Here is a 26,486-nt window from a genome sequence, read left to right as displayed (position 1 = left end):
TAATACAACTTCTATATCTTATTAGACATTGGGAATAAACCAAGTCAGCATTCTCGTCATTAAGTTTAAACATTTTGAATAATTATTATTTATTCTAACTCATTTTTACCAATTTGACTACCATGATGATTCATCAACACAAAAACACATTAATCATAATACCCACATGGCTGATTGTATCATATTTTTCAAAGGTAGTCAAAATCTGGTTTGGCATATTAATCCGAATCGAGAACGTGGCCCAACATGAACCAACCATATATGACTACCTTTGGAAAAACATAATAAAAAGTGGACTATTTTATATAAGACGATCTCTGTTTTGACCTTTCATATCATCGGCGCTGTATAGATAGATAGATTAAAACTGTATTCACTTTCTATAACACCCAAAACAAAAGAATGTAGGAGGTACCAAAAGGTCCGAAGGGCATCACTTTTACTATGTTTATATCGGGAACAAAAGCTTTCAAACATAACAGAAAATAAAGAGATATATAAAAGATAAAACAAAACTTATATTACACACAAAACCAGGAAATACATGCGCAAGATAATCCATTACAAGATAACGTCGGATTTAAAGCTTACTCATAGCTTATAGAGGCCCTGCATGAAATTATCGATTGGCTCCAAACAAAGGATTTGAGCCGGTGTCCTTCACCGTAGTTATGGCGGAGTGCAGTCCATTCAATCAAATGTTGTCATCAACCTATTTGCAGGGTTATATGTGTGAGACGAACTGTCACGGTAGATTGCAATCATGCTTTTGTTGAATGCATTTGAGTAGTCCGCCATATTTAGGCCTCTATAGTAAAATCCATTGATTTGGACGAATTTTATACATATTTTGAACAAATGTGACCATGCAGCTCCAACAAAACCCGGAACAAGTCGCCAGACATGTTTTTGAGGAAAAAAAGCAAATTTTGGAATTCTTAATTTCATAGTATTTAAAGAGGTTTATTTAACCAATAAATAACAGTTGAACTATATTATAATCCATATTCAATCCTGCATAAGGCAAGAAACTAATTGGTCTATTACTCAAAATAGCAATTTGGCAAAAATTTCAAGATATAATTTACAAAATTATCCATATCTTAAAAAGTGTTAATGCTATTTATATAATTTTGGTATCATTTTAAAGCTTATCTAGTGTTTGCATTTTTATTCAAATCATGAAATGTCAAAAATGCGACTTGTTCCTGGTTTTGACGGAGCGGGTCACAAATGTGGTTCAAGTTTTGGTCATTATCATAATTATAAAAATTTATGTTACTTTGATAAACAGTATTTTGTTTGGTGAAGAAAGTGTAACAGGCAGATCACGATTAAAATGTCAATACATTATTGAACCAAGTTCTGTTTTGTTTGTGAATTTGAACTTAATTGCTTATGTATACTCACTATTCTCTATCAGAGATTATTCGTATGGATTTCTTTTGTAATTCTATTTTTCATAGATATTTTTAGCAGCACTACCCCAAGCAAGTATATAAAAGTTAATAAGTTGAATTATACAAAATAAGAAACAGTATTGTTTCTGGTTCAAAGTGCTTTCCTCTCGTCTATCAAAGGGGACGAGGTGTTGCAACGCTCTAACATATTTTTTCTAGCACGCTAAATCTGCCAAATTTACCGCCAAACAATTAGGACCAATTGCGAGACCATCCTTATGGATTCATTTTAGCAACAACAAAAAAAAAAAATTTTAATCGACCTACCACCTTACCTCAAACGTGATATTTAAATTACATTAGTGATTTATTTGCATATTTAGCTAATCATTTGGTAAAAAACGTATTTTCTATGATTTTTTAAAACCATAAATCGATTTTGGCCCATTTTTTGTGTACATTGTATATTTCCTGGGGTGCACTGACTATCCACAGCTGTTCGTCGGTTTCAAAAACAATAATACGAATAGTATACACATTTCAAAAGGGGTTGCAATACCCCACTCCTTTGGTAGACATGTTTTATACACCAATGCCTCCTCTCCAGTAGACGAGGGTTAACCTTTCAAAGTACTCCTATATTTCTTGACATTATATTCTTCGATACATTGTCGATGTGATTATTTCCATGTGAGCTCTTTGTCAATTAATATTCCCATAAATTTTGTTTGTGTAACAAGTTCGAGTTTGGTATTATCTAGAATGATATCTCTACTCTCAATATTAACAGTATTGCCATTTTTTCGCTATGTACACAGGAACATAAAGTTGGTCTTGTTAGTATTCATGGACAATTTATTGGCTTTAAACTAATCTTTACAATTTTACAGCTCTTTATTGATAACATCGAATAGTGAATCCACATCTTCATGTCAATAAGTGAGTGTTGTATCATCAGCAAACAAAACCAACTTCAGTATAGTGGAAACATTTACAATATAACCGATACTGTATAAATCATAAGGGGCCTAAAATTGACCCTTGAGGGACACCACAAAATATATAATCATAATATACAAGAGTTGACACAGGCATAGAATGACGAGAGTTCTTCGAGCTCTATTATTACTGATGTGTTGCCTCTTCTTGGCGGGCTGTAAAGACTGTATAGTACTTTTAGATTTGTTAATTGTATGGCGCTTTACAAATGTTGGTTGATATTCATTTCATCAATTAATTCCATGGTTTTATTACGATCTGCAATGATAAATCTTTTTTACAGTGTGCAGAGTCATTCACTCTCTATTACTGTTGAACAGTTATTTCAGAATACTTTTCAGTTTGTGATGCTGACTTCTATGTTTCGGCCTTCAATCGGTCACCATACTTGTCCAGTAGAGACAGAACGACGCCATTCGTCCATCCAAACCCAACCTGTCATAAAAAAGTTAAAATAAAATTAACCCCCTGAGCATTACCTGCCGATCTAACATTGCCTCTGATTGGTCAATTACATGATATCTTCATTTTAGTCACCAATCAAAATGGAGCTTTGCAAATAATTCACCCACATTTTTGTGTGTGGAGAAATTATTCTAACAATGTTGCTGATTGGTCCAATTGAAAATGAAAACATCTTTTTGACCAATAGGCAAGTAGTTCTAATGGGGTTAAAAGAATACATATACGTGCTTTCTCTGAATATTTCTACTTTAACCTGCGCCCAAGCACCAATGAAAACTTTAGAATAACTGAATTTAGGCCTGGATGTCTTTTGCTGACTTCGAACTTTTCTCCTGTTCCAGGACTTATGTCAGACACCGCATTATATTCTATACAACCATCTCGTTGTAACGTATTTATTTAAAGTGTATATGCGTCTTACCTGGTTACTGCTAGTGAATTCACCTCCATGGCCACTTGCTTGTTTTTCAACGTCGTACTATTTATAAAGAAAATAAAAAAAATATTCAATGTTTGTAAATTATGTAAGTGGCATTAAAGGGAAACTATTGAGCACGAAAAACATCAGAAAAGGCGCCACATATAACATCATGTTGTATCCATAATATAAAAGATTTTCAAAAATACCTTTTCAAACATGAACTTCTCGCTTTGATAAACTCGCCAATTCGTCGTTATCCATTTCTGAGCGATCTGAAATGCAAGTTCCTTTGCTTTGGGTAAACTGGTTGAATCTAGTGCAGTTATCAGCATGTCTTGCAATGGTGGCCAGGCATTAGGGAAATCCCATTGCTCGCCTGTGTTTTGCTGAGATGTTGGAACACCGCCCGGAAAAATGAAAGCATCTGATTTCTAAAACACCAATAGAAATAGAGCAAAATAGAAATGGTAAGATGACTTTCGGTTACATTTTAATTTGGAACTTCACTTTTTACATCATGCTTAGACTTAATGTCAATTCTCTGAAAGAATTTGAACCTTGCAAATATAATTAAGTCAAGATACATCGATTTTCAAATATTGTTCAGTTTCAAAAGCCTAAACCTTTGGTGTACTCTCATTTTGACCTGACTGGGCTATTGCCAAAAAAAAAAAAAAAAATTGGTCGGACTTCAGATACAGCGGGGCTCTTAAATCATGTGGTTTAATTATAACATGAATTCTAGGTATAAATAAAAAAAAAATCGAACATCCTTAACTTGACACATTTTTTTGTACGATGTGTTGAATTTCCAACAATGTGGATTGGCATTCTAGCTGTTTTTGAAAAGAAAATTTAGAAATAGTTTCTTTCCTTGAAAAAAGGCCTCTCCATAAAGGGCGTGTACTGATCTTATAATAGCGTAAAGACCGCCTCTGGTTCATTACGATATATACCCTTAAACAATCAGCCCTATTTCACCAACGTTTTGCTGAAGAATGGGGTAAATAACTCATTCAATCATACTATGGGGAAAATAGGCCTACCCAGCAAACCCAAAACGTTTTCGACATCATTCGCAAAAAGCTATAAAAGGTTCTCAGAAAACGTTTAAATGTCGGGTTATATAAAGTGTACATTAATGGTGTAAAACGTTTTCATAACATTAAATAACAGAAAACATTTAAATATCGGGTTATATAAAGGGTATAAAAACGTTTTAATAACATTCCAAAAACATTTTTGAAAACTTAGTACAAATCATTCTAAACAGAATGTTATTTTGGGGTTGAAAAAATATTTTGCAAAAAATGTTTGCCCAAAATATTTACAATAACGTTTTTAAAATGTTTTCACGACCTTTATATAACCCGATATTTAAATGTTATTAAAACGATTTGCAAAAAACATTTTGAGAACATTTCTGTGTTTGCTGGGTGCAAATATTTTAACATAATGTTATTTAAGCGTTGACAAAATATTTGGCCAAAAATGTTTGCAAAAATAGTTTACAATGACATTTCGAAAACATTAAAAAATATTGCTGTAGTGTGTTTTCATACAAAACGTTTTAAAACGATTTCATGACCTTTATATATTAAACCCGACATTTTAATGTTATTAAAACGTTTTTACCTAAACCAAACCCCAAAATATAACTTATTTTAAACGTTTTTGTGTTTGCTGGGTATATGTCTAGAATGACACCTGTTACTAACTGTCAACATTTAACACCCCGTAATTGCCTCATGTGAAGGTCACATCCGGGAAAGCTGGACTGAACAAGGTCAGTGATATGTAGCTGATTACCCTTTGCATGTGTTATATATTCCACTTGGCTGTATGACAAAATGGGTGAACTGGTTATTTCAGTCACAGTCACAGTAACAAACCTCTTTAAGAATCACTCCAAGTTTTCCTGAAAATTGAAATAATTCATTGAAGCAAACTCTGGCCCAAATAGGCATGTACTTTCTAGAATGACACCTGTTGTACACACCGACTACTACAGACCATGTTTCAACGGTCAAAGCCCCGTGCATTGTATGTTTTAGGATTCTCGCATATTCATGAGGGCCGATTGTCATTGTGCCGTGTCTAACAATCACGCCAGCGTTGCGTGCCTTCGCATATTATACGCGGTTGAGCGTTGCGTGCCTTCGCGACTAGACCGTAAAATCGCGATTAGACCGCGATAGACCGTAAAAATACGCGGTAAGTGCGTAGCAGTTTTGCCTATCGCATTTGAAGAAACAATCGGCCCTCATTATCGGGTAATGCCGATGGAGACTTTGACTGCTTGTACGCGGTATGTTATATTTTTCGTCCATGGTTGTACCAACTTTCAACAATCGGTAACTCACTAACCTCTAAATATGCAATGACCTTCTCCGCTACTTCATTGCTGCCTTCATCATGCTTAACAGTGTCATCAAATGAATCGATCCAGAGCGGCGTGATATTTGACAGATAAAATTGATCTCTATTGGATTGAGTCTGCAGATCAAAATCAAACCATGCATCAGCTTCTTCCACCCAGAAGATATCCTGAATAGCTTGACGACGTGTCAAGTATGCATGGTGGTAGTGATCTCTTTTGGTCTTCTCACCTATGAAATCAAAGTTTGATACAGGAAACGCCTGTTAAAATTTATATAGTTGTGGAGCATTCGTACAACAGGAAACATGGTATTTTGTACAATACCGTAGAAACCCGTCTATAAGGAATAGAAGCGACTGTGATGATAGCATATTTCACGCTAGCGCCCTCCACAATATTATATCATTATGGAATTTGAGCAAATCATTTACCGACACAAGCAGGTATACAATGTATTATTTTATCTTTATTTCGCATCTCACGAGCATAGCTCACTTGGCAAGGCATAAGACTTTGGTTCTTTAGATCGGAAGATGGTGAGTTCGAGCCTCATCACGGTCACACAAACTTTTATAAACAAAATATTGTTCAAACTTTTCATTTATATTTTCTTGCATTTTCTAAAGACTCATTTCGTGATCATTTTTTTTTCATATTTAGTTTAATTTATTCTATTGTTTTTCTTTTATTGTTTCTTTTCTTTGTCTTTTTTTCTTGTTTAATTTTATTTTTTCTTTATTTTTCTTTGATTCATATAATATTGGCAGGATAAGGAGAGGAGGAACTAAAGACCCATTCAGTGATTTGCTCATCCGGACGATCGTAAAATCATCAAAATTCACCTTTGTCATTGTCATAGATGTGGTAACATAGCCTGCTAGTGGTTCAGCAGAAAACCGTGTGACACATAATATAGGCCTACATTTGGCTACATTTTATTATACGATAAATACGAATTTATTAAACATGGTAACAAATATTCTCTAGCAGATCGGTTATACGATGGAACTGGTAGGCATAGGCCTATTATAAATTCGGGATATTAAATATCTTCCTGACGAGACAGATCTGCGCATGTGGTCAAAGACGATTCCTTACTAGCCACAGACCGTCCGCTGGAATTAGTTGAATCGCTATGGCCATGCTATGGCTGTTGGTCGGACCTCTCATCTCTCCACATCGATTGTGACCTATCCCCGACATTGCCCTTATGAACTCACATCCTCCTGTTTTATTCAATACGCTGGCGAAGTTACGTAATAATCGGATTAACTACCATAGCAATAGGTGAAAACAATTTTTGAATATACCGCGTTATACACTGATACGTTCAGGCGGTACCTCTTCATTGAACCATATCATGCTGCACCTGTAAGATCTTTGAAAAGACCAGTATTGTATTCAATCTATGATTGCAGACATACACAGTACAGGTGATGAGTGTAACCTGCTTGTAGCGCAGCGCGATATGTTCAAAATTGTTTTCACCTATTGCTATGGTAATTAATCCGATTAATTACGCAACTTCACCAGCGTATAATGGCCGAATAAATTCTGACCATCACTTGGCTTGTTGGATTCGTCTATAGGCCTACTACAATTCGCTGTCGAAGTGACGTAATAATCGCAATAACTACCATCAAGCAGATTGCACTAATCACCCGCGTATGTCACCAAACATAGATTGAATACCACTCTTTTCATAAATACTAATCTTACATGGCGAGTGATTAGCATTTCTTTGACAACTATGGTTTAATGCATAGGTGCCACGTGAACGATGAAGTGCAGGGCTATATATTCGAAATTGTATTCATCAATTGCTATGGTAGTTAATCCGATTAATTACGTCACATCGACAGCGAATAGCCTATAGTATGGGTTCAAGTGGAACAAAAAATAGTGTATGTCCATTGCTAGCTATGGTAATTAATCATGTTAGTGTTTACATCACTACTTCGGTGAAGACAAGAGAAGTGTGCCTTCTCTACCAACGCCTGTGATATAACAGGTGCAAGCGAAACAAAATTGAATGACCAGAATAGTTTCCTTTGTCAGATGAATTGATTGAAGTTTTTGAAGACACTCTATTCTTGATGGGACAATAGATTCAAATATGGAATAATTATTATTCCTCATCTATTTTTTATTGAAAAAACTGCAATTGTGGCAACAGAACAATATTTATTTTGATTTCATTTCAAGTAGAAACAAAATCGTGCTTAAGCCAAAAACGCACCCTACCTCAAGAATTGGGATGGCACAAAGGTGCAACATAGGTTTTATTGCAAAGACGAGGACAGACAAGTAGTTACAACACATCTGTCTAACCGTGGGTTTCGCTATTATTTAGAATAAATGCTTTTACTAGTTTCTATAAAACCACAAAAAAAACTATAAAAAAAACTAAAAAAAAAAAAAAAACACCTAAAATTAAAAGTAGAAAGGTAGATTTGAAGAAAGATAAAAAGAACATGTCAAAAAGTTAAAATTAAACGAGAATGAAAAAACGGAACCGGTACCCGGACCATGCTCTCTTCAGCATGTCTTCAGTTCCAAAGTCTGACGCTCTATCAATTGAGCTATACGATCCTGATATACGAAACAGTCGTTATTATGTCAATACAATTGATTGGTGTTACAACATACTTAGATGGAATGCATAGCCACCCAGTGCCAGTATACAGGGTGTCCCAGAAAAAATTACCGAGTGAATAAAATTGAGCGTAAGTCGAAAAATATACATCAAAGTAAAATTTTTGAAAATGTAGCGCATAGCCTATTTTATTATGCATCACATGTGAAATTTTTATTTGATTCGGTTGACTGGTTGCGAAGAAATTAACGATTACATAATGCACGCATCAATACAGTTCATTCCAAGTTTGATCAACAGTCGCTTTTTCATACTCGCTCACCGCTTCCTAAAGATTGTGTGTCTCAATAAATTGAGTTCACATTATATATTTTATAATCCGACGGTGTTATGTTATTCATGCTTTGATTTCTGCAATTGGAAGCTTTCCAACTTTAATTCTTCAGGTTGCGAAACTATGTTATATTTTAACTTTCAAAAGAAAATTTGAGCCAAGAATGACAATGATCAAGTGCTCACAGTTTTACGTGTGGTTTTTGATACCATGCAACATTAATAAAGATTTAAACTTTGCATTACAATTTTTGGAAATATTCCAAAAACATTAATGTGTGTGAGAATTTGTTTAAGCCACCTGGAATACTTTATGCAATAATTCTTTATGCAACATTGATATCAACATTAACGAAAAAAGATATTTACATGTACCGAGAATCATCTTACATGCAAGCTTTCATTTTCAATATCGTGCAGGTTTTCAAATTTGAGCGAAAGCTAATTAAATGTTTTGCAAGAAATAGAATGTTTAAAAAGAACGAAAAGGATTTCACAGAACAAATTATGAAGCCCGCCCATTGACAATTAACCACTAGTGCGCATTGTGTTGAATGATCTTTCTTTCAAACTTGGAATGAAGTGAATTGACGTATGTGTTATGTAATCGCTCATTTCTTCACGATCAGTCAACCGATTCCTGTAAAATTGACATATAAGATGCAGAATAAGATGGGCTACACGCTGATTGTTAGATAATTGGATTCCGATGTCTATTTATCGACTTACGTCCAAATTCATTCGCCCGGTAATTTTTTCTGGGACACCCTGTATATTTGCTCAAACTCCAAATACAACAAGCAACCAATTTTATTGAGGGCGTTTCTTGGGTATATCCTTGTAGACGGGGTTTTACGGTATACCATCTTGAGTATTTTTTCAATGGGGATGATGTGCTCTATAGGACAGAATAACCAACACCCTATGATTATATCCCAAGTGACACTTCAAAGTTCCACACTAGTACCTTTTACTTTAAAAATATAGCTTTATTTAATTCAATGAATCGATTTCAACAGTATAATTAACAACTAAGAGTGGATCTTCTTTACAAATGGACTTTATCTTCTTTAGGTCACTCACCGCAGATGTCAAAGAATTTCGCCAGTAGTTTTTCATTCAAACACAGAAAGCTGTTGAGATCGACAGGTAATATGTCAGTTGTACAAACGAAGGTAAGAAGAGTTTTGCAGCCTTCTTGACACCATCTACTTGAGAAATTCCAACCACTCTCCGCAGTTGATGCAATGTGTGAGTAAATTGCAGCTGTTCCTGAAAAAAAGGGCGCGGGAAATTTGATTGCTATATTTTGATTACGTTACTTCTTAGCGTGTCCACGACACAAGATGCGTTTCAGGCAGCGCTGCACACATTTTTCGGCATTCTCATTGTAAACGGCTAAGTCAGAGTTGTGCATGTGTGCTGCAGTTGAGGGCAACACGTAGGTGTTCCGTTAATTGTGGTTCTATTCCACAATCGCAGGTTACATCTGCATTCGTTTACGTTACTGATCATCTTAGAGATAGTCGGTGAGACATATTAAATCTTTATTGTATAAGTCGTGGATCGTTAACCTTTTCACTAATAACTCCAGACTGATAACTCGTACGTAGGTCAAAGTATATCGGGCTGTGCAATAATTATGAGCCCTAGTGGGAGCCAAAATTTTGGCGAACCGAAAGGGGTGGGGCAAGCAATTTTTGGCACACATTCGTGGGGCCCGTTTTAAATAAAACGCTCTAAAAAGACTTATATGCATATACGCTGCGCTCACAACATGTATCTAGACCATTTAAGGTTTGCAAATTGAGATTAAAAAAAGGCATGTGCAAGGGGAGGGTGGTCACAGATTTTTTGGCAGGCCAAGAAGGGGGAGGAGTGCAAGCGATTTTGGAGGGCCGGGGGGGGGGGGGCAAGAGATGTTTGGCGAGCCCTGGGCTCATAATTATTGCACAGCCCCTTATGTCCAGAGGAATATTAAAAATAGGTTTGACTTTTCAACCAATTCGTAACAATTTTGGTTTTTGACCCCTGTATAAACTTTGATCCTGGATATCTCGAAACGATTCACATCGATTCCCGCTTGTTCTTGAACTTGAATATCTTGTGGAAAATTATTACCTTTATTGCATGAAGCTGTTTCCATGTCTTCGCGGTAAGATTCTGGTCTGAATAATAGAGAAAGATACAAGTTTACCTATGTTAGCATCTAAAGTAGTTAATGGGGCTACGCATCCTGCACAAGAACAAATAAACACAATGGGGGAACGATTATTCGCTATAAGCAAGTTATCATCATTTTTAATGATTTCCACATAAATATGTTATAAATGTATTGACGTTATTGACGTGTAAAATACAAAATAGAAACAAACCTTGGTTTGTCTGTCTCAACTTTATAACGACACATCTTGTATGTCCTGTCACATCCTGGCTTCACTACATCCACGCTTCTTTTGGTCACCCAAAAATTGTATTCTTCTTCTAGTGTTGGAAGAATATCTTTGACGAAGTCCAAGTCATTTGTTGCCTTGTAGTATTCATACACCGAGGGTATGAGCAGCGGAGGTTGACTACGATTTGTGTAGTAGATACGATTGCCGTTTGGTACAAATCCAAATCTATAAGAAAATAAGTTAAGAAATGCATGGAGCAAACAGGGTGTAGCTATCCAAAGCGGGATTTGAACCAGAAACTGTGAGCTGTTTACTGCTCTATTATAATCATGAGCATGCGTCCAATTTTGTAAATGACAGTTACTTAACAGGTGCCATCGACGATTCAAATCATAATAATAATCTAAGAAGAGTTTCTATAATTATTAAATTGCAAAAATGTTATTGCATCGTCAAAAATATTATATAAAACAGTTTACGGACTATGGAAGGGTCCTACAGCAGATACCTGAATTTCAGATAGTCTAACCTGTTTATTCAATTTTTCAATGACAATATATGAAAAGTGATTAACAGTGATTAAAAACGCAAACAACTAATGCACCCAACAGAAATCGTGATAGGAAACTTATTTTTGGAGGACGGTCTTCTTATTGGTGTGGAAGATCATATTAGGGAAAGGGGAAAGGATCGCAACTTACCTTTTTTCCTCAGTCGCCAGTGGCTTAAAGCTTTCTTAACTGTCCAGAACATTCACTATATACGTAAAAGGTTGTGACGGGGAAAAGGAACAGATTGCTTTTTCCTTGCGTATGGACCAGATTCCCCAGTATTGAGAGCTTGTAGGGAGGCTTAATAACTTGCGTGAAGGTTCGCCACTGACTGACCAGTCAGTTTTACATTTCCATCAATACCGGTGAGACATACGACAATAAAAGTAAAGGGTAAAATGCATAACACGCTGGCACCGCCACGTCGCTGGGGATCGAACCCGTAGCATTCTGATCATGGAAGGCTGTAACGTACCGCCGCTGTGCCACCGTGACAAACTGATAGAATACTTACCGTTTGACCAAGTCTACGAAGTTGGATAACATTCCTCGCACGGTTTGAGTCATGCCAGACACAAGTAAGCCCTTTATAATCCAGTAAGTATCCCTAATAGAAATTAAATATAGTAAAATAGTTGGGATAGTAATACTTCTCAATAAATATTTTCAAAAAGATAAAAAGAAGTTTATAAATTTTATTTATGGAAGCATTTTTATGTATTTATGGAAGCGCTTTTAACCATTAAAATTACGTACAAACATAAGCCCTTCTGTAAAAATATAAACCATGCCTTCGGAAGATAAAAAAATAACGTAACTTAAAGTAACATCGACACATATTACTTGTTTGCATTCCATAATGTCGTCATAGCCACATACCGACAAATACCATATCACTATAAACCGTACCTATATAACCCGTATAAACACATTACATAAAGTAAATACCCCCTTACGAGATAACTCAAAATATATGTATATAAAGTTTTAAAAACTGAAATAGTAAACAGAGGCCCAGTTTTGTTCCGACATCTTTTGTTGCCATGGTAACCATTTAAATAAAAGAGATGCAGATTCGTAAATTACACTTAAACCAATTGAAAATGTTGCTTTTCTTGCCAGAGTGCCTGCTCTTCACTGGTCACCGCGGGTCATCCTTGACCAGTCATGTAGAGAATGTAAAGGTACAGTGACTCTAAGCTTTTTAAAATTTAAGCTACCCAGATAATATGCAGCCCTCATGACGAATCACAGTAACCTACCAGTAATATTGCTCCCTAAATCGCTCTCCAGGTATGATAAATGGCTTGTCAAGATAGATCATACTGTATCGTTCTGGATTCAGAGATATTTCTGATATAACCTGCAGGAGTGACATTTAACAATTAATTTAAATGAATGGACGCTGTGGTTTTTAAACCTCAGAATCCTGTACATGTACAGAGCTGTTTGCTACAAGGATGATGAGGCAATGATCATTGTTCTGGGCGACTGGTTAAGTGAAAATTCGAAGAAAGGAAAAATGGTTGCTCTGAACCTGCATAAAATGATCACGTCGCCCTCTATAGTTGGCATACCACCAAGGAACGTTTATTAGTAATCCAGTATTCGTCGGTATGCAGCCTTCATGACGAATCACATTGACCTACCAGTAGTACTGTTCTCTGAACCTCTCTCCAGGTATGATAAATGGCCTGTCAACATAAATCAGACTGTATTGTTCTGGATTCAGATATACTTCTGCTCTTACCTGCAGGAGTGACATTTAACATTTGTTGAAAATAATTCATTATCTATAGGAAATAGGAGTTTACATTTTTTGCCGTATTTCCCCAGAAAAGAAGTATCCTAGACAGTGTTCTCCTCTGTAAACTATTCCTCTTCTGACTTCTTTTGATATTTCGAGCAATTTGATCCAAGATGTACCACAATAGGTGATATATATCTTCCTTACCGGCTTTATTAGGTCACAATAATTATCCTCATTTTATAATTAAAATTAAAATTTTTGCGCGTTTCGCGCGTATTTGTTAGCATTAAATCAGTTTAGTAACGAGTCAGCGTTGTCAGTGGGACGATTTTGCAATTTCCCTTCCTTAGAAATGTTGCCAGAAACGCCACTGCTCTCTATAACCGATCGTATTTTTGTCGATCGGTTATGCTCATCAGTATTCACAATGTTTTATAGCCCAATCCAATACTCACTTTCCGTCCTAGTTTCTTCCATAAAGAATGTACTATTCCAGCCCAGTCTCGCAAGGTATCGTCCTTGATAATGGATAGAAATGCAGGTCTAAGATATAGGTGAAAAGGGAAAAATTGAGTGGTAAACTGTAGATTTTATTTGGCTTTACAAAAAACGACACATTTTGTTGCAGAATCTGGTCACACATGCCGCCTCTCCGTTGAAGTTATCTTAAATATCAAGTGAGGTTACTTTAATGATAAAAGTGTAAAGAAAAGTGTGTGGAATGGTGGACGAAGTCCAGGGGCCCTGATGTTTCAGGGGCAAATTCGAAATGAAGTGGATTACGGATTAGGCTGATAAAGGAGATGTTAGTAGTCCGCATTGCCCTTGTCCATTGGTACCCTAAGCTCTTGCAGCTTCTTGCTACGCCCCTGCTCACGTCAGGCGTATGTCCATAAATTATGTCTTGGTTTGGCAGTATGTTCTCTTTTCTTGGCACTTTAAATTCCCCAAACATGTTTTGTTGCCATGTAGTTAAAAATATTTTCAGTCAACCCAGAGCGTACTTCTTACCTTTCCTTCCAATCATCTGGTATCCACTGCTCAAATTCCGTCCCTGGTTCCTCAAAATATTCGGAAACAAAATCATGCAATACACGCGGGATACCCTGGTCGTCCCTAATCCAAGGGTCGTCTACTGCGTCAAACGCAGCGAGTGTTTCCTCTATCGTAAGAATGTCAAATACAAGTTACCGATTTAATATGATTGAATTTATTTTCCTGATCAACTTAATTGCATGAGAGTGGATTCCCAAAATATCATTACACACCAACTCTTTCAAGGGGGTTTCCCATCTCTCATATCTCTCGTGAAATAGCTTTAAATTGTAAACAAAGATAAACAATCAAATTAATTTACTTAGGTTACACCACAGAGTCCATGCCGCTGGAGGTTTGGAGTATAAATGTTTGGGTGATGGGCCTGATATATATATATATATATATATATATATATATATAGAAAACACCATGTACAATCGGACCATCTGTGTATACAAGACACGGCAGTTAATTTTCACCACGCGGGTGTCGACTGCAGACGTCAAATTTCAATTATTTTTTAATTAAAAAATTTAAGAATTCTACATTCTCAGGACCATGGAATCAGCATGAAAAATTCATTAAAATGAGAACAAACAAGCCTAGTATTGGTTCAGTGGTTCTTAGGATAGATCTTGATATTTTGAGAAAATATCTAAACACTTTTTATGCTGAAGCCTATGGCTAGCACACAGAGCATTAAAATAACCTTACCTGGTGATCTTTTGAGGTGCATGTCGACAAAGGTCTTGCTGTCATCAAATAGTTTGGTTCCCTGGACGGCATCAAGTAATTGCCCCTCACAAAATATGTTCCTAAAAAAAGAAAAGAGACCATAAAATACATGATCACATGAACTCGGAATTTAACTCAACAACCTATGCAATTCAAACGTTGATCCATGCATACCTATAAGATTATTAACCAGGACTAATATTCAATGAATAGTCCCGTAAATTACAATCAGTATACAGTTTGATTAGCTCGTAATCGGCGGGAATTGTTAGGCTTTTATTACTACGCCGAAAAGTAGACCCTCATTAAAAGTGTCATAGTTGACCCGCATGGTCTCTAATAGAAACAAAAAACAACGTATTGGACTTGAATGAATAATTTGATGCCACAAGACATTTCTCGAAATAAAATATATAGATATTAATCCGCGATGCTATAAGGCCCGCCGATTACGATCAGTAATCAGTATAAGAACAGGTGGGAACAATAATAATCAGTTTAACATATATATATCTGTATAAAAATTATTGCTTATTATTTAGGTTTAGAGTTGGGAGAGGTTTTAGGTTAAGAATTCGATCATAAGCTTTGGGGATATTGGACATCATGGTTAGGAAATTTGAACTACACCAAACATCTTTGTGAACACTTGATTCATTATCTCGTTTGGCTGGTCACAAAAAACAATGAGTGAAATGGGTGCAGCGCTCAGTCCGACACGCCACTAGTCTGACACGCCGCTAGTCCGACAACACAAATTCCCTATACTTAGAGGTGATTCAGTCCGAAAATGAAAAGTACGGCGCTAGTCCGAAAATGAAAACCACTGCAACAGTCCGACACTCCGCTAGTCCAAATCTGAAAACACAGCTTTCAGTCCGACACGCCGCTAGTCCGAATCCGAAATACAATGCGCTTGTCCGAATTTGGAAAACACTTCTTTAGTCCGACACTGCGCTAGTCCGAAACTGAAATCCATGGCGCTATAATTTTATTACGTATTTCTTGGCCATGGTGGAACACTGAGCAACGCTTGTAGCTTCACGAAAACACGCGAGCGTACATCGCTATCGACAAGCGAATTTGACCTCGATCGTGTGCATGTACATTAAATCTGTGCATGCACGGTTAGAGTAAGTTCACTACTCATTTCACAGATACGCATGGATATTTTGATCGGCCATGTTTTCTAGTTTCGAGAGCGGGACCGAGACTCAGGCTAGCAAATGCCATGTGCCTCGCGTTGCGCAGCTTCGATAAGCAATGCATTTCATTCACCAGAAAAAGTTGCAGCATGACATCAAAAATATAAACAAATAAACAGACGTCGTCTGCTGCCCAAACGATGACGTAACGACCATTTTAAACATACAAAGACATGGTTTAGTAAATAACTAGTGTATTAAAATGTAATAAAACATACTTTGCGTTTGTATCATATTTTTCTGTGTGTTTTCCTTTTTGACCAGTATATTTGAACAAATTGAAAAAATGTGGTAACAAGGTCAAGGTCAAACCACTTTGGTTTAATGGGGGTGGGAGGGTTCAATTCCCCATATTCAAGCAATCAAATGACTCTGACCCCCTCAAATGAAACCCCAGACCCCAAACACAAGGAATTTCCCTTAATATTTTGTTGTTGTCACATTTTCAATCATCACAATGAGTCAAGTTCACCTTGCCCCCATGAAATTTATTAAATTTAAAGACCCCACTGGAACAGACCCCTACTGCCCCATGCCTTATGAAAAAACCCTATTTAATTCACATTGACTGCCCCTGGTTACGGATGGTGTCATCTTTTATTTACAGTCATTCAGTCATTTAATAAAGGATTTATCTTGGATTAATCAACCCAAAAATGTCAGTCGGCACAAGTGCACCACTGTGCAAGCAAGCACAGCAAATCATATCCAATGTATGGGATTATTTCTTAACAAAGGAAACGGAGCAGCGAAGCTTTGGACTTCGAAAGATAAGAGTGCTATCCAGAACACTATGGAAGCAACCGGGATTAAATCTAGGTCAACCCTCTACAAGATTAGAAAACATGGACCTAAATCTCCAGTGAAAAGAGGACCCAAAAGGAAGCGGATAGTCGACAGCGTAGATGATTTTGATCGAGGTGTTATCAGGCGGCTAATTAGCAATATGTACATAGAGAAGAAGTGGCCAACAATTAACTCAATATATGATGAGGTCAAGATTGCAATCAACTTCCAAGGTAGCAAGTCATCACTAAGAACAATTTTAAAAGACATGGGCTACAAATATAGCAAGAGGCCGGAAAGACTTGTTAAAGAAAGGCCAGACATTGTTGCCAAAAGACACGACTACCTGAGTAAAATGAAACAAATTAGACAGCTTACCAACTGCCCTGTTGTGTATTTAGACGAAACTTTCCTCCACCAGAATCATACAAAGTCCAAATGCTGGGTAATTGCTGGATCAGGAGGATTTCTTATTCCAACCGGAAAGGGAAGCAGGTTAATTATTTTGCACGCTGGGTCAAAAGAAGGATTTGTTCAAGATGCTCTCCTTTCATTTCAATCCAAGACGGGATCTAGTGATTACCATGATGAAATGAACGGCAACGTTTTTCTGGAATGGTTTACCCATCAATTTCTGCCAAATATACCCCAACACACTGTCATCGTCATGGACAATGCACCTTATCATTCAGTTCAGGAGGAACGAATACCGACGATGAACACAAAGAAAGCCGAAATGCAAGAGTGGCTAACAGCTCAAAATGTAGATTGGTGTCCAACCATGATCAAGGTGCAGCTTTATGCACTTATTCAGATGCACAAACCAAGGTGTACGAAGATGGTAATTGACGAATTGGCAAGATCCCATGGTCACTATATTCTGCGACTGCCCCCTTACCATTGTGAGTTGAATCCTATCGAACTGATTTGGGGGCAAGTCAAAGGTGACGTTGCAACAAAAAACTCAACATTCAAGATGGTAGACGTTAAAAAGCACCTTGAAAATGCACTAGCAAATGTAACGCCTGAAAATTGGGCTAAAGCTGAGCAGCATGTCATCAAACTTGAAGAAGAAATGTACAATAATGAAGTTAGAATTGACACAACACTACCGGAAGACCAATTGAACAGCTTCCGATTCCAAATTGAAGTCGACGATAGCAGCAGCGAAGAGTCAGACTCGGACTCTGAAGATGACGATGCCTATGCCAGTGCACCAGAGTTCCCCGCTTGGAGTTTGAGTGAAGTGTAAACAGGTAAGTCAGATTATAATTTACAAATTGTCCTTACAATTACATGAAATTCAACATGCATGCACATGATCATCATAGGGTAGTGCGCTTGTACACAATGTTTTTCATGATTTACTTCATTGATTTTGAATAGTGCAAATCCTCGACCTACGTGTCGCATAAATAATCCTACCTGCAAAAAGCAGTCATTTCTTCTGCACTGCAAGTGCAAGTTGAGCTGCTCACAAATACACAATATGCAATCGATCCAAGGTTTATCAAATCAGTTTGTTGTTTACTTTGTGACTTGCAAGTGTCACTCGCGTAAATACGCGAGTGACACTTGCAAGTAACGAAGTAAACAACAAACAAAAAATCAACTCGACGAGGCATGTTTGAACTGCATTCTTGAGCTAGCTCACGCACTCAGCTCCGGTCAACTGCTTCGTTTTCTCGGATTTTACAGCATATCATAGCACATACACGTTATGATAGTAATCCCAATCATCATCGAGTGCTCATAGAAGCAGAAACATATAATATGATCCATGAATTGGTGCAAATATTGTAAATGATCCATTGAATTTCGCCAACATCGCGGTAAAATTATTTACATCTTCCACATGTCTCTGTATATACTGTACACCAGCCGTATATCGGCCTGTATTTTAAAGTACGGCGATGTACGTGATGACCTCTGTCAACTAACCAATCACATAACGGCAGGGTTAAGGTCATCAATGATCGAGGTCACTGCGCCGTACAGTGTATAGACGCTTAGTACGCTACATGGACGCAATAGAAGTGTTCCAGGTTGGCCAAGAAATACGTAATAAAACAGTAGTCCGTAACTGAAAACTACAGCGCTAGTCCGAATCTGAAAAACACTGCGCTAGTCCGAATCTGAAAAACACTGCGCTTGTCCGAAAAATCAGACTAGCGCAGTGTTTCCCCAATTCAAATTCGGACTAGAGCAGTGTTTTTCAAATTCGGAATAGCGCAATGGTTTTCAGATTCGGACTAGCGCAGTGTTTTTTAAAATCGGACTAGCGCAGTGTTTTTCAGATTGATTTCAGCGCAGTGTCGGACTGAAGGAGTGTTTTCCAGATTCGGACTAGCGCAGTGGTTTTCAATTTCGGACTAGCGCAGTGGTTTTTATTTTCGGACTAGCGGCGTATCGGACTGGCAGAGTGTATTTTAGATTCGGACCAGCGACGTGTCGGACTGGGGCAGTGCACTTCAGATTCGGACTAGCGATGTGTCGGACTAGCGGAGTGTCGGACAAGCGGCGTGTCGGACTAATACAATACACACGGTTAATTTCGTGCAAAAGCCAAATACGACATTTATTGTGAAATTGTTCCCATTTATTCTTAATATCAATTGATCTTTGTTGTCACTGCTATGGACCGTTACCATTCACACGAGAACACAGCTAGAGTAACAACTTCAGTAGAGAAACTCGACATGAGGTCATGTGACTTGAAAAGAGAACTCACCTCTCAAAAGAATCCTGACCACTATGTTCAGGGATCTGGGGTGTTGGATCTGTTGGAAAGCGTTCTGAAATGAGAGTTTTAAAAACATAATTATCGTTAATATTGATAAATACGAGTCATTTGCGGGGTGCCTGATCTGGAAAATAGGTTTTTACCTAGCTCGCAGTCCATTGAATTTGTGTGGCCGGCACTTGCTATCGGGGAAATGTACACAATAAGTTAGCACCGTAGCGAGATAGACACCCATATGATAAAGGGCGCGACGATGGGATGTTTCTACGGGCATATAGGGCGGGGAATGTAAAGTAGAGTTGTTGGGAGGGAGGAGTGGCTAACTCCCACAGCATTCGCGGGAGTCTGGACCAATAATAGCCACGGAAAAGGAGATGGACATTTCTCCGGTATGACTTTATCTGCTACCTTTTATGCTTACCTTTACTGAAATGTTGTATTCCTCGCTCATATTCAGCTTCGTCTGCCGACACTTTCAGACTCAATATGGCCTTATCTTCGTCACGAGCAAGAATAATTCGTGTAAGTTCATCCTTTAGTTGTCCAGTTTTGTACATTTGCCAGATATTGTCAAGCTGTTCTCTCTTGGAAAAACGTATGAAAATGTGGATCGAGCCATAAGCAACTCTATCAATCCTTCCAATGCAATTTGCAGCGAAAAATCTGTCCACGAATGATTTTTGCTCGTTGAAAGCTTGGATCAGTTTCGCGTTCTGATCTATTAAAAGTGACATTTGTTGTTCCAAACGTTGTTGTTTATTTAATGTTGCTTCCAATGTCATCTTCATTTCTAAAACACAGAAATTGTTGGGAAAAACAATTATGCTGGTTTCATATTTTCTGACGCAAGTGTTACGACTCTGAAAGCCGCTGTTGCCGCTTAGCAACGCTCCAAAATCGTATTTTGTTCTCATACGTCGGAGCGGCGCCGCTCCGAGTTGACTTGACTGCAACTCATGGCGGTGTTGCCGCTTGGGCAAAGCGGTGGAGTGATCGATATATCGACTTGCCGCTGGTCACCGCTAGCGTTTCTGGTGCGACTGCGCAGTGAAGCAAAATCGTCTTCAGAGCGGCAAAACGGCAAGAAAGTATGAAACCAACATTTGTTAATTAAAATGCCATTCTTTTGTTCGTCCGTTTATATCTATCGTTAATTCATTCATTCAATCGTTCATTCATTCAACCGTCCATTCATTCATTCATTCAGCAGTTCTATCATTCGTTCATTCATTCATTCATTCATTCATTCATTCATTCATTCATTCATTCATTCATATGTATTGGCCATTTTGGAAAGAGCCCGGTGTGATTCCCCTTTAAGAGTATAAAAAAATATATGCAAAATATGAGTCAAAATTGCCAAGAAATCGTCACCACACGCCCCCCAAAAAAAAAAAAACGTAGGAAAATGTTCAAATATGCCAAATGTCAAAAAGGGTTGGACTAAAATATATGGAAAGCCGGAAGGCATGCAATTTTTGGCAAGAGGGTCGAGAGGGAAACAAGCAATATGTTGGCATGCCATTTGGAAATTATAACCCACGGGGGCTCATAAAAATTGCACAGTCCCTTATAAAATGTTGGGATTTCAAATAATGGAATATCGCCTGTCAGTCATCTTGTCAACTTTATGCTCATTTTGCGAGAGCACTTCACAATTGGAGTCAACTTCTATACTCACCATAATACTCTTGCCTCTGAGAATCTGGAGCGAAAATGTTCACTGTTGCATTATCTTTAGCTTGCACTACTATATTGCCAGTACCTGTTACCGTTTGTGTCGCAAATTCTAAAAGGAAGAGGATATGAAGTACACTGTAAAAACAAACCATACTCGGGGCCCATTATATTTATTACAGCTTATTGAAGACGGGCTACCAAATTCATTATGCACTACCCTGGCATGGACTCACGGTTGTTTGATGTATAGAATTGGCTTCATTATTAACTAAATGCAAACTATAGATGGCGCTATTTATCCTAAATCATATTTCTTTATTTGCAAGGGGTGGGTAATTAATACTGCCATTAAAACAGCTGGAATGGGTGAAACAAGCAACAAGGGAATTTTATAAACATATTTTATCAAACAATAAAAGGGATTATTTGCATTCAAAGCTTGAAAGAGTAATTTCCAATAACTAAATAGCGCCACCAATTATGTCATTAAAAGATACATTTTATATCCGAAAAAGCTTTAAAACATGCTATAAAGGTAAATAATTTTGTAAAAGAGGGAAAATTAAAGTTGAAAATGACGGGTATACATTAGTATGATATCACTTTTAGCTGTTTAAGCCTAAAATTTGGTTTTACATGATGTTTTGTTTGAAAAAAATTAATAAATGATCCCATCAAACAACCGTGGACTATAAAGAGCGATTAACCAGTCTTGATCTTCTTCCACTATCATCCAGAAGGGAACTCTTGGCTTTTTTCATAGATGCAAGTTGAGGCGATATGAATTAGATGTAAATAAGTTTGTTGTTTTTAAAAGTAAAAACAATCATACTTCAACCGCATTGTTCCCTTGTGGAACCAGCTGCCTCTGGAAACCAGATTATCCATTTCCGTTTCTTCTTTCAAATATCAAGCTCTGGATTTTTTGAAGTCTCAATTTGATTCCAAATTTGTTCCTTCTGATACCTGTATTAATTTGGTTTTCTACTTGCCGATGCCCAAATTGTAGGCTCATTTAAGGGATCCAAAATGAGCGTTTATTGCGTTTCGACAGTATTTTTTGTGGGACATGAGAGTACCTCAGACCTATCGAATTGCATTCTGAATACGAAGCATGTCTTTCTGATATCAAATAATTTTCATTTTTTTTAAATCACAATATAATACAAATTTTATGACAAATCATAAAAATTTGATATTTTTCAAATTTTTGATATATAACAGTCCTCGAAGTAAATTATATAAATCTAATGATATATTCTTAAAGCGTATGTAGCAGGGAGGAAATGCCGACGGTCAATTGAAAATTTTGACCTTTCATATTGAAGATATGGATTTTTTTCCCAAAAAGACCTAATTTGTTTGGTGTTTTGGGGAAAAATCCATATCTTCAATACGAAAGGTCAAAAGTTTCAATTGATCGTCGGCTTTTTTATCCCACCTACATACACTTTAAGTATAAATCATCAGATTTATAAAGTTTACTTCAAGTACTGTTAAATATCAAAAATATCAATTTTAATGATTTGCCATAAAATGTGTATTAAATTGCGAATTTCAAAAATGAAAATTATTTGATATCAGAATGACATTCTTCGTATTCAGAATGCAATTCGATATGTCTGATGTGATCTAATGTCCCAAAATAAATACTGTCCAAACGTTCATACCCCAACCCTTAAGGTCTTGCCCCTGGCATTCCATTCTTTTTTTTCCAAATTATTTAGGTCTTTCCTAGGTGGGACGGTTATAGAGGTGAATATAAAGAGCTTTTATATTTATATTTTTCAAAATTTGATGTGCAATAATTTTACATGTACCAGTGATGAAGTCTAATAAATAATAAATAATTAATTGTCAGTTATTGTAAGATAAAGGAATAAAATTGTTATTGTTATTATTATTATTATTATTATTATTATTATTATTATTATTAATATTAATATTATTATTATTATTATTATTATTATTATTATTATTATTATTATTATTATTATTATTATTATTATTAATATTATTATTATTATTATTATTATTATTATTATTATTATTATTATTATTAGTAGTGGTGGTGGTGGTGGTGGTGGTGGTGGTGGTGGTGGTGGTGGTGGTGTTATTATTGTTATAGCAGACACAAAGATACAAAACTCAACTTGACGATGAGTAGTAGTAGTAGTAGTAGTAGTAGTAGTAGTAGTAGTAGTAGTAGTAGTAGTAGTAGTAGTAGTAGTAGTAGTAGTAGTAGTAGTAGTAGTAGTAGTAGTAGTAGTAGTAGTAGTAGTAGTAGTAGTAGTAGTAGTAGTAGTAGTAGTAGTAGTAGTAGTAGAAGTAGTAGTAGTAGTAGTAGTGTTATTATTGTTATAGCAGACACAAATATACAAAACTCAACTTGACGATGAAGTAGTGTTTCCTGGCGACAACGACGTTCCCCGATTATTTTGTGATTTCTTTGAATCTGGAGGCTTATCTGCACCACCAAGTAAACCTGGACAAATTGTCAGCGATATATTGGACTCATTCTTAACTCCATGATCTTCTAGAGTACGCATATCGCACATCTGAATAATATACAAGAAAACATTGAGGCAGAACGTCAGTGGCCGGTTGAGGAGATAAGATTTCACGCCACCAAATAGTATTATATGGTTGAGCGCCCTTGAATTTCAATTATCAGAAAAACCCATGCATTCCAAATTTAAGCATTAAAATGAGCAGAAATTTGCATAATTTTAGCCAAATTTGGATTGATCATGATTAGTAATATTACTTCCTGCAAGTATACCATAGATGGGAGAGATCAAGTATTGTTTTAATGATTTTAAGCAGCCTTTTCTATACAGAAACACTGGCACGATTTTGTCTGTAAATTAGGTAATTCCCAGACATCATATACTTCGAGGTCCAGTCGTAACAAATATTGACGTTCAACCTATATTTTTACCCACCCAGAGGGGCCAGGCTAGGGCTAATTTCAACTACCATAGCTGTCATAAAGAACTGAGTCGCTCCTGCAAAGAAAAAATTACGTTTTCTGAAGGCAAATTTAGTACATATCTCTATGGGGATTCATTTGGTGGTGTGAAATCATAAGGGATTGAAAGAATGCATGCATGTCATGTGTATGACAAGAAGTGAACGTTTCAGGAAAAGCTTAGGAGGCCAGATGGAAGGAGTTTACAAACAAGACGAACAGATTAGAAAGTTATAAGCAATGTACACGCATTTAAACACAAAACCCAACTTCGACTACTTGGGGGCTTTTGGGGCGGGGGACTTGGACTTTAGAAACTAAAAATTACGTGTCAAATTCCTAAACTGATATCAATGTTCAATGGCTAAACATTATACATCAATACTCTAGACATGTTTAGTATTTAAACACGTTTACAAAGTGAAGACAATAATGTATTAAGAAAAGTGTTTAAATGCTAAACACTGTTTCTGCAGTGTACCATTCTATGGGCAATGTGAAATACGTTTTTACTTGTATATAGTATCAAAACAACTAGTGCAATTTACCTCAATGTTAGGTACAAAACACAATGTGAAAAAAATCCGACCACTTACCTTTAATAAGATGGCAAGATAGTAAATCTTGACAAATAGACATAGTTCAGTCTGCCAGTATTGTGTATACATTCATTTACGAGTTCAGGTCATTAAAGCTATACTCTACGATATCGGTCAAAATAAATGCTGTTATTTTTTACCAAACATTATGAAATAATGTCGGTAATAATGAGGTAAAATAATCCCGAAATAATGAGGTAAAATGAAAAACAGCCCATGCAGTACTCTCTCTGGGGGAATTACATGTCTTAATTGAAACATTAAAAAAAGGAGTATTTCGTGATATCCTCATTTTATGACACATTTCATTAGATATCCACGAAAAAAACGTATCGGTGGGATGCCCCCCATAGCGCCGCCACTGATCGTAGGCCTACGTGGCTAAAAAACACACGGTCGGGTCAAACCTATAAAATACAGTAGGAACAGTGGCCTCTGTTCAATGGGAGCCACTGTCACAACATTAAGGGGTGGCATTTTCTTCGGAAGGGGGGTCCCAAATTTAAAAAAGTCAGCGTCAATAAAAGTGCGCCCCCCTATTTCGGAAAAAAAAAAATTATCACCCCCCCCCCCTCCCCCCGATACACCTTACCACTTAAACAGGCTAAAAATTGTATTGAAATCAGTCTTTTTGAGTAACCATGGTAACTATCTGTGGTCATCCTGTGACTTACCTACATTTTGGTCATCAACAATTTTATAACCCCCCTATATTTCTTTCCAAAAATGTATAACCCACCCAGTACATTTGGGACCCCACTCCCCCCACCTCGAAGAAAATGCCAGCCCCTAATAGCTTTTCCCCCATAAAGTAGTTTACGGGACCATACATGCCATGCATTTCTTGTGAAAATACCAATTAAATTTTTGCACGTGAGCGACTTTTATGAAAAGGTCAATTCCGCACCATACGCAAAAACATCCATGGCTATATGGGGTTTGCTATTATTTTTTAGAATGGACGCACACTTTGCATGATTTGTTGAAAGTTGATTTTATATATATATTTTTATTTCAACGGGAAATTCCCTACCTTTAAACGTCCAAACCACAGCTGCTGTTGGCCATCTGCAATACCCAGCTTATCGTTGATAATACCTTTCACAGTGGCGACTGATGTCGAACGCTGAAGTGCGAGGTTGAGTGTGGTTGACAACGGAGTTCTCACAAAAACTTGCATCCTGGTCCTTTTTCTCGTCAATCTACATGGTGTTAAAAAAATGAAAAGAAGCAAAACTCGTGTTCTTCCGATTTGGATACCTCCATACTAATTAGCTATACTACACTTCCGGTTACTTCATGGTTATTCACGGCAGCTATTAATTACAGGAATCGTCTCAGTAATTGCCAGTCAAATACCTGCTCGTAGATTTTATGTACGCGCTTTGATATTAATCATTTAAATGCATTAATTCTTGTCTGTCTAGTATAACAGATC

General features: G+C 36.9%; 1 protein-coding gene across 2 annotated transcripts; it reads right to left on the bottom strand.

The window, feature by feature from the left end:
* Window positions 1-120: 120 nt before the first annotated feature.
* LOC140143848 (trehalase-like) lies at window positions 121-26,486 on the bottom strand. Of its 2 annotated transcripts, XM_072165659.1 has the most exons (17): window positions 26,082-26,486; window positions 23,868-24,036; window positions 21,480-21,587; window positions 20,220-20,588; window positions 19,787-19,850; window positions 15,044-15,144; window positions 14,303-14,453; window positions 13,747-13,834; window positions 12,804-12,904; window positions 12,056-12,148; window positions 10,970-11,215; window positions 10,716-10,762; window positions 9,678-9,866; window positions 5,653-5,894; window positions 3,492-3,716; window positions 3,286-3,342; window positions 121-2,834 (listed from the first exon to the last, which is right to left on the bottom strand). In XM_072165659.1, exons 1-17 carry the CDS (start codon window positions 26,226-26,228, stop codon window positions 2,757-2,759), a joined length of 2,475 nt encoding a protein of 824 aa, XP_072021760.1. In that variant the 5' UTR covers window positions 26,229-26,486; the 3' UTR covers window positions 121-2,756. The 2 variants fall into 2 exon arrangements, with proteins under 2 accessions (XP_072021760.1, XP_072021761.1); XM_072165660.1 differs by lacking the exon at window positions 23,868-24,036 and having other exon boundaries at window positions 26,082-26,193.

This window comes from Amphiura filiformis, unplaced genomic scaffold, assembly GCF_039555335.1.
Source record: "Amphiura filiformis unplaced genomic scaffold, Afil_fr2py scaffold_29, whole genome shotgun sequence".
Classification (NCBI taxonomy): domain Eukaryota; kingdom Metazoa; phylum Echinodermata; class Ophiuroidea; order Amphilepidida; family Amphiuridae; genus Amphiura; species Amphiura filiformis.
This window is presented reverse-complemented; position numbering and strand designations above follow the sequence as displayed.

Bases quoted from the DNA above. Each gene is read 5' to 3' on its own strand.
- LOC140143848 (XM_072165659.1), bottom strand. From the start codon at position 26,228: ATGCAAGTTTTTGTGAGAACTCCGTTGTCAACCACACTCAACCTCGCA. The intron at 14,454-15,043 runs GTAAGGTTATTT...TTCTTACGATAG, and splicing joins GCACCTCAAAAGATCACCAG to AGGAAACACTCGCTGCGTTT. The intron at 13,835-14,302 runs GTAAGAAGTACG...CCTATATCTTAG, and splicing joins CCAGATGATTGGAAGGAAAG to ACCTGCATTTCTATCCATTA.